At 47.6% G+C, this 8,614-nt stretch overlaps 2 protein-coding genes across 3 annotated transcripts; both read right to left on the bottom strand.

The window, feature by feature from the left end:
- Positions 1-2,039: 2,039 nt before the first annotated feature.
- On the bottom strand, positions 2,040-3,715 carry LOC125530778. The gene is made up of 3 exons (XM_048695181.1): positions 3,414-3,715; positions 2,316-3,276; positions 2,040-2,231 (listed from the first exon to the last, which is right to left on the bottom strand). The coding sequence occupies exons 1-3, from the start codon at positions 3,563-3,565 to the stop codon at positions 2,220-2,222; spliced, it is 1,125 nt and encodes a 374-aa protein (XP_048551138.1). The 5' UTR covers positions 3,566-3,715; the 3' UTR covers positions 2,040-2,219.
- Positions 3,716-4,321: 606 nt separating this feature from the next.
- Positions 4,322-8,608, bottom strand: LOC125530779. 2 transcript variants are annotated; one of them, XM_048695183.1, is made up of 4 exons: positions 8,416-8,608; positions 7,902-8,317; positions 4,847-4,941; positions 4,322-4,737 (listed from the first exon to the last, which is right to left on the bottom strand). In XM_048695183.1, the coding sequence occupies exons 2-3, from the start codon at positions 8,168-8,170 to the stop codon at positions 4,884-4,886; spliced, it is 327 nt and encodes a 108-aa protein (XP_048551140.1). In that variant the 5' UTR covers positions 8,171-8,317; positions 8,416-8,608; the 3' UTR covers positions 4,322-4,737; positions 4,847-4,883. The 2 variants fall into 2 exon arrangements, with proteins under 2 accessions (XP_048551140.1, XP_048551139.1); XM_048695182.1 differs by having other exon boundaries at positions 4,322-4,941.
- Between the last annotated feature and the right edge of the window lie 6 nt (positions 8,609-8,614).

Genomic DNA, 8,614 nt, shown 5'->3' with positions numbered 1-8,614 from the left:
TCTGCCGGTGCCGCTGACGACGAGGCGGTGGTGCCGGACGGACCCGGACACGATCCTCCGCGTGCTCTGCCACCGCGACGACGAGGCCGCCAGCCAGTTCCTGAAGCGCGCGTTCCAGCTCCCAAAGAGGAGGTGACAATAGGCTTTGCATGCACCACTATTTGCAGCCAGGTGCAGACTCTAATTTGTGTGGACAAGTGGATTATGTGTGTGTTGGAAGCAAATAATTGATCGCTTGAAGCGTTTGCAAATATAGTTCCCATTTTTCACTGCAGGGGAAGAGAAGTTTGCCTGATACTATCTGAAATTTTCTGCTCTTTCCTCTTGTATTGCAGATGCTAATGCATCATCTCAGATGTTAATAGGAATCCTAGGTCCATATTCATGTGAGCTACAGAGTTATATGCTTGCATGTATGCACTAGTGATGCTAATATTAAGCCTCCAATACAGACAGTGTTGTGAGGTTCCGCAGATAACTGAAGTTCAGAACATGAAAAGTAGGCAGGTACAGTTCAGAAAGGTGAAAACGAACTCAAATGCAGCAGTACATTCTACCTCTATTATTGACAGAAGGGTGACATAATACGTAGAACATCATATCGACAATGCCACAGAAAAAGAATACCATGCTATATAGAATGCTGAGATGTTTACAAACACATAAAAGAATAGAAAGCTCTCTCTCCCATGGAGCAATCTCTCACTCACTCACTCACACTGTATCTTCTTAATTCACAGCTCTTACTTTCTATCCCTCTGCACAGAAAAGCAACCATCCACCATTGTCACCCACTGTCGACGAAATACCGCCGGAGTGGAAGGAGGTGAAGATCCATCACAACCAAATCCAAAGGAGCACCATCGCAACCAGAGTCGCTTGTCGGTCGAAGAACACGTCCACCGCGAATGTGAAAAGACTAGCCTCGCTGATCCGACTAACCAGAGAGGAACATGAGCCATCGACCTTCCGGCGCTTCCCAGGAGAGCACCACTGAGATGGTGGGAGTCGAGGCAAATTTATTCGACGGAGTGACGCTGTCGCCGTCATCGAAGCCGTGAAAACTATTCTTATGTTTTTGTCCCTCAAGTTCCTCAAAAAAATAGACTTGTTTTTCAAGATTTTTTGGGTATATATTTTGTCCTTCAAGTCTCAAAACCGGATAAGTATGGTCCAAAACCTGATTTTTTAGCACATTGACTGGGGGTTGACTAGGTTTGACCAAGTTCGGCCGGGCTTGACCACGTTTGACCGATGAACAGTAAATTCCAAAAAATCTAAAATTTTGTGACAACCAACATGCTTGGGTGCGATTGGTGCATGTAAATGTTTGTGGTCAAATAACATCTGAGGAGCTCTAAAAAAACAAATTTTGGCTTTTTTAGCCAAAATTAGTTGTTGTTTTTGCCACGAGATCTTTGGATGTTTTTTCTTTTTTTTTTGCGAGGAGATCTTCGGATGTTGAAACACCACACAAATTTCCATGCACCCAAGCATCTTGGTTGCCACAAAATTTCAGAGTTTTTTTATATTTATTGCTATTTTTTTGAATTTACTGTTCGTTCATCAAACCTGGTCAAACCCGGTCAAATCTGGTTAAAATCTGATTTTGGACCAAACTTATTCGGTTTTGAGACTTGAAGGACCAAATTATACCAAAAAACTTGATAAATCAAGTCTATACTTTTGGGGAATTTGAGTGACAAAAACATACTTATTCCTAAACTATCTACAGGCCGAAGTAGAAGCTCCCACGGGCTGCCGGAGCAGCAGATGGAAGCAGGAAGATCCCACGGGCTCGCCGCCGGCGGTTGAAGATGGGAAGTGGATCCTCGCGCTGTTCGTCGCTCACCAAAGAGAAAACTGGATCGTGGGGAAAACTGGACAGTTTGTTCAGGTGAAGGGAATCCGTTTGCAGATAACTGAATGAAAAGCAGGCAGGTACAGTTCAGAAAGGTCAAAACGAACTCAAATGTACATCACATACTGATTATTGACAGAAGGGTGAAACAATAATACATCATATTGACAATGCCACACAAAAAGAATACCATGCTATATAGAATGCTGACATGACATGTTTACAAACACATAAAAGAATCTCTCACTCATGGAACAATCTCTCACTCACTCACTCACACTGTATCTTCTCTCTTAATTCACAGCTCTTCTTTCTAGCCTATTTCATCATAATTCAGGAGGGCAGTTCACCATTTTCATCATGCCAAGTTCTGCAACGGGTAAAAACATCGTGAGCACCACACATTTGGAGCCCGCAAATGCATCAACCAAAGCTCAATTCGCTAAGAGCTCACCTGCCCAAATCTGCTCCTGGTCTTCATGAACCCGCCTCTCGTCACCGAATCGTCAGGGCCGCCCTTGGCGCCGCTGCAGTTCCAGTAGGCCCCCACGGTGCCCAGGATGGGCATGTCGTCGGGGCTCGGGCTCGGGGACCGCGACCGCCTCGGCGACGAGTTGGCCGACGAGATCTTGATGTCCTCCACGGTGAGGGCGCCGAGGATGGGCCGGTCCTCCCGGCTGATCGGCGAGTAGGACCGCACCGAGTAGTTGCTCTCCGGCGTGCCCGAGGGGCCCAGCCACGTCGAGAGGCTCGCGTCCACCGACGCCTCCTGCTTGCTCGGCGTCCTCGGGGTGTAGTCCCAGCTCCCCGCCGGCTTCTCTTGCTTCATGGCCGGGACGGTCGCCGGGTCGTCGGAGAGCGTGACCAAGTTCTCCTTCTCCGAATCCTTGGGCGCGGCGGTGTGAGGCTTGGTGGCGTCCTTCCACTGGCTGTTGAACACCTCGGCTGCGGCTCCAGTCTGGCCGGCGCTGTCCTTGGTGGTCTTGGGCGCCGGGAGCAGGAAGAGCGACTCGCACGCCTCCTCCTCGCCGCGCGCGATGCCCAGCAGCCCGCCGTGCTCCTCGTCGTCGTCCACCGCGCACTCGTCGATCCCATCCAAGCCGTCCTCCTCCTCCTCGTCGTCGTCATCGTACTCATCGTCGTCGTCGTCGTAGCAGTCCTCGTAGTCGCTGTCGTCGTCGGCGCCGGCGCAGTTGCCGTACCTGTGGTTGAGCGGAAACGCCTCGGATTTCGCGCACTGGGGCCCCAGCAGCGTCCACGCCTCCTCGCCGCCCGCCGCGGCGCGGCCCTCCTCCTCCTCTGTCGCGGCCTCCTCGCCCTCGGGGATCGGCGGCGCGTCGTAGGCCGTCACGTTGGGGTCGAACGTCACCTTCTTCTTGGCGACGACGGCCAGGCACAGATCATCGGCGGAATCCCTAATCAACCAGAAAAAAACAAACAGAGATCAAATCCCTAATTTATAACCAGAAAAATGAAACCGAAATCGATCGGCCAACAGCAGCCGGTCAGTGAGTGAGACCAGCTGTAACACCGGATGGGACAAGGATCGAACCTGAGCTCGAGGAGGGTGGCGAGGAGCGGGGCGGCGTCGGCGTCGCGGTGGGCCTTGGAGGGGGAGCGGGAGGGGGAGCGCTGCTTGCGGCGGCGGTGGCGGCGCTCCTTCTTGGACTTGTCGCCCCCGAAGCAGCCGAGGAAGCAGCCCATGGCCGGCCGGGGGGCGCGTCGGTGGCTCGTCGGCGCAGGCGAGCGGGAAGCGGCGGCGGCGAGGTGGATGTTTGGGGTGGGGGAGACGGAAGAGAATGTGGGCTAGGAGTAGTAGTGAAGGGGGCGCGGCATTTGGGGGGGAGGGGAGAAGCTGCCGTTGGGGGAAAAGGGCAAAGCCCGAGTGGTAACGGTCGTGTTGACCCAGCTGGCATGTGACCGTTGGATGCGCGGACGGAACGGATGGGATCCCATGACGGAGCAAGGAATCCGAGCCCGCCACAATGGGCCGGGCCGGGCCGTCGGAATCCTATGTGCGTTTGTGTGGCGGGAATTGCGTCGCACTGCATGCAGGCCTGTGGCATACATTTACCCTTTTTTTTCTCTTAAATTTGTTTTACTCCCCTAAAAAAACTTAATTTTGTTTTACCCTTTTTAGCCTAATAAAATAAACCTTTTTGTGTGCGTAGCATTTAGCTTTCTTGTACTAGTTAAACATGTCAGGATACTGATTTACACAATATCAGCACACAGACAGAGTGCTAAAAAAGGTGTCAAAAATGTATGATAAGAAAGCTAAATGTAAGACATTTTGAGACTTGTAAATAACGTATTATATTTACAAGTCTAAAACATCTTATATTTATGAGCAGAGGAAGTGGTAAATTACTGAGCTCTGAGCAAGCTTATATTCTGCCGGAGAAGAAAAAAAAAGAGGTCCCTTTTGATAAGAGTGAACTGCCTGATAGGGCACATGAATGTGACAAACCTTGCACTTTGCAATTACAGCATCCATTGATGGCATCAATCAATTCATGCAACAATAATGTTAACCGTGTCATGACAGCAACAGACACACACACACAGGAACATCAGCTAGTTAGTTAACATGCCAAGAGGCAGATACTATTGACAAAAATCGGTCGCAATTCCAGCCCCGCAAAAATGCCCGTGTCTGATTTCTAAGAGCATTTTGCTTATCACACATAACGTTACTCGTCAGAAAGAGAGCAAGGCTGCTGCTGCTGCCAACGCTGCGGGTCCCTTTTTACCCTTTCTAACTGCTGTGTGGCGATATCTCAAAATTCTGACGCAACTTCCTGCTGCTTGCGCATTCAACAGATTATATGGGCTCGTCGTCGCCAGTCCTTGCTAGGTCGCAGCCCTGACTTGCACTACATGAGATAGTTTGAGCCTGTTGGAGTGAACCTTTTTCTATACAAGACTGTTAGGCCAATGCATAACATTAAGATACAGCTCTTGCTAAACACTCATACTCTCCACCTGCGCAAGATGCACCGGAGATTCAGCACTGCAATATTTACATGACTGAGCATATGCAAGTATCCAAATAATCATCATCCGAGTCACTTGAATCACTGCAAATTGTCAAAAAAAAAAACAGATGGCAGAGCAATTAGAGGAAGAAAATCAAGACAAGCAAATGTCAGCATGGACTCTTTTTTTCTTGTGATGGGGACATGGACTTTCTTGAACAACCAACATAATGACAGTCCAATGAGACCTTTTTAGATACCACCTCTTTAGATGCATGGGGTTATTAACGTATTGTATCTCGGCCAAGATACTACGATTCCAAATGAGATCATTTTCTATTAGCACATACATCGTACCCAATGTGGATTCTACTGTCAGTTGATGCCAGCAGAAAGAAAGACTGATGAAACAAATTATTTATTACGCGCCTGCAACTTCTAAAGCCTATAAAGGTACTGGTCATTTAAAAAAAGCAAAATGTGGAACTGTAAACTGATCTCCGAGGACTAAAGGGTGCAATAAATATGCAACGGCAGTCAGGTGAAGTAAATATACTGAGAGAGGGAGAGGGAGAGAGAATCATATGCCAACAAGTTTCACTGGGATAATTAATGTGTAATATACTAATACTGCTGTGATTATACTGGTCTATTTCAAAATCTTTTAATACCATCTAGCATCCCAAAAGAGAACAACATTTTCAATTAACACATATCATCGCACCTTATGTCGGTTCTATTGTAAAGCTGGTGCCAGTACAAAGAAAGACAACTTGAGGTAATTAAAGTTCTTACAGAAGTATACTTCAGCGGTAAAGATTAAGGTCCACTGTAACTTACAGACTGATAAAACAAAGTATTCATTATGCCTCTGCAACTCCAAAGACTATAAAAGGTACTGCTCGTGTAAAAATAAGCAATTTGGAACTGTAAGCAATTACTACACAGTGCGACAAATGAGAACCCTGTCCCTTGTTGGGGGTCGTATGGAAAAAAAGGTGAAGCAAATATCTTGAGAACAAAAGAAGTCATGTGCCAACAAGTTTCACTTGGTTAAACTGAACTTACACCGAACAAAGATGTAGGGTAGGGTACCATCACGGACTAATCAAACTGTAACTGTGAAGAACATAAACAAGGGTTTCCTAATATCAATATCAAAGTAACAGAGCTTACCTAAGCTTGTTCAACTAAGATCAGATTACAGTTGTGTAATTTCATGGTTGTTAAAATAAATGAATGTTCCGATGCAGATTAATTTGGACTAATGGAATGGTGTTGTGTAGGCGGAAACAGGGCATTTTCATGTGAACTGTCCTCAATTCATAGGGTGGTCCAAGTCCTCAGTCCTGAACCGCCAGATATCACATATTACCTCAATCCAACAATTAGACTGCTATATTACTAAACTTGCTTGCAGCGTAACCGAATTTTGCATCCAGAAATGGTACGGATAAGTTAAACATTTCCTGTTCCAATGCAGGAGGCCTTAGAACAAGTTACATAACTACAGCTGTTATGAAAGGAAATAAATAAACCATACTGTATTGCCACTTTAATTACTGTTTCCTTGTTAGGTATATGTGTCATCAATCCTAGGTTTTTAACGAAGTCTACGTGATGGGTAGGGTAAAGGTCCGAAGAGCAAGGATAGGGCACTAGAAAACAGTGACAGGGATAATCCCTGGCGTGGAAGAGAGGCTTCTGAATGGGATAGGTTTCCACTTTAGCTCCTAACAGTATAATGTATAATTGCCCAATTTACTGAAGATAAATCATAATAATCAACATTAATAATTACATTTGGATCTAAATTTATTAGTTGAACATTTGAGGAATCAGATGTTCGATAATCTACTGCTAATTAGCATCAATATGTGCAGACCCACCCCAACATGCATATTAATAAATACATTTTGATAAACGACGAGGTTCAACTCGTCTAAATTTTCAATAAAATTGCCAAAAGTCTACTGATACTGATCAAAATTTCAACAATTTGTTTAATCAAATCGCCAAAGTCTACTCTCAGAAAATAAAATCGCCAAAAGTCTACTGATCATGGCTTGACTAGAAATCAGAAACTAAAGTTCAAAAAATAAGGAACTAGCATACAGATTGAATTATATTGCCAAAAGTTACAGTAACAACTGAGAAACATATACAGACCACCTTCACATATGACAGCACATATCATTTGTATGCCTGTAAGAAGAGCGTGCCAAAAGTAATACTAGACCAATACACAGTTTTTCTTATAGGCTAATGGAGACATAATACTGCCACTGAGGCCAAGAAATGCAGCAGCCTCATCATAAATTCTCATCTTTTTCCACTTTGAAGGGCTGTATCATTTCCAGTCCTTGATACATCAATAATGACCAATCTCTAATCCAACAAATGGTTCATAATTGCGCACCAGCACGATTATGGATTAGTTGCCTAAGACTTTGTGCGATCATTTTGCAACACCAGTTCGTACTTAACTTTTACGGCACCACAAGTAGAATATGTTTCTGTCTAATCAGTTCACGGCGGACTCGGGGTGAATTTATAGGTCAGGTAAACGACAAACTAAAACTGAAATTATAGCCACATGTTACTTCAGAAGAGTTCAAGGGAAGCATAGACCCCAGTTACTTGAATTGGATGTTGAAAAGCCCCCAGGCACAATAATTCAGTTCACCTAGCAAGCTGAAATTGGCAGATTGTGACACCCCAAATGGATCACATGATCACATGTTCTAAAGTGGTATCCTGGCAGGATACATATCATTTGATCACCGAACCTCGTGACTACAGCAATCATTTCCCCCTTTCCTGCTTGACAAGAAACGCCCACCTAAGAGTTCCAACTATCCAAGCAACCCCTATGCAGCTAATTTGGGTAGCCAAACAAGGAAACATTGCACGGAACTCATCGGCATCGGCATCGGCATCATGTAGTGCAGGATCAAAAGAAGCATGTTGCATCTATGTAACACATTTACGGCAGCACAAAAAATAATATTGAAAGGATGCACGGAGGTTGTTAACAAGAGGAGGTTGCTTGGTTTGCTCACCTAGGCTGGAATTCCAAGACCTCGGCGAGCTTCTTGCCGTGGGTGTCCTTCCACTGCACCCGCCGCTTGGGGCCCTTGTAGGCCTTGCGGGCCGTGCCGCCCTCGGGGCGCCGGGGCAGCAGCGCCTTGCGCTCGCCGACGTTGTCCTTGGAGCCCCCCACCGGCGCCGAGGACGTCCGGTACACCGCCGCCTGCGCCGCCGCGGACGAGGGGGGAGGCGCCGGGTTCTTGCCGTTGCACGAGTTACTCCTGAAGGCTCGGCGATCCATCGCCGGGTGGCATCAACTCCCTCCGCGGCGCTCTCAGGTCGGGCACCTCCGGCCGGGCTCCGGCTCGGGGGCAGGAATCCAACCGAATTGGATCTTTCGGGCCGAGGCAGACGCCTGGAGGGAGGACGATTCCAAAATGCCCCCAAGCTGATAAACAAAGACGGGAGGAACGGGAATCGGTGAATCTCGGGGGCGGAAAGGACCAGAGGAACCGAATCTACGGACGGCGAGAAGAGCGAACGGACCTGGGGAGTTGGGCGCGGAATCGGAGGGAGGCCGGCCGGGGAGATTCCTTCCGGATCGAGACGAGGCCGCGCGAGGGGGACGAGGAGGAGAGGATTCGGGGGGGTTGGATTGGAGGGGCCGGAGAGGAGGAATGGTGAGGTGGGGGGAGGATTGGAATCCGGCGAGGGCGCGGGCGAGCGGGCGTGCGTGCGGGGTAGG

The sequence above is a fragment of the Triticum urartu genome, unplaced genomic scaffold (assembly GCF_003073215.2).
Source record: "Triticum urartu cultivar G1812 unplaced genomic scaffold, Tu2.1 TuUngrouped_contig_6557, whole genome shotgun sequence".
Taxonomy (NCBI): Eukaryota; Viridiplantae; Streptophyta; class Magnoliopsida; order Poales; family Poaceae; genus Triticum; species Triticum urartu.
This window is presented reverse-complemented; position numbering and strand designations above follow the sequence as displayed.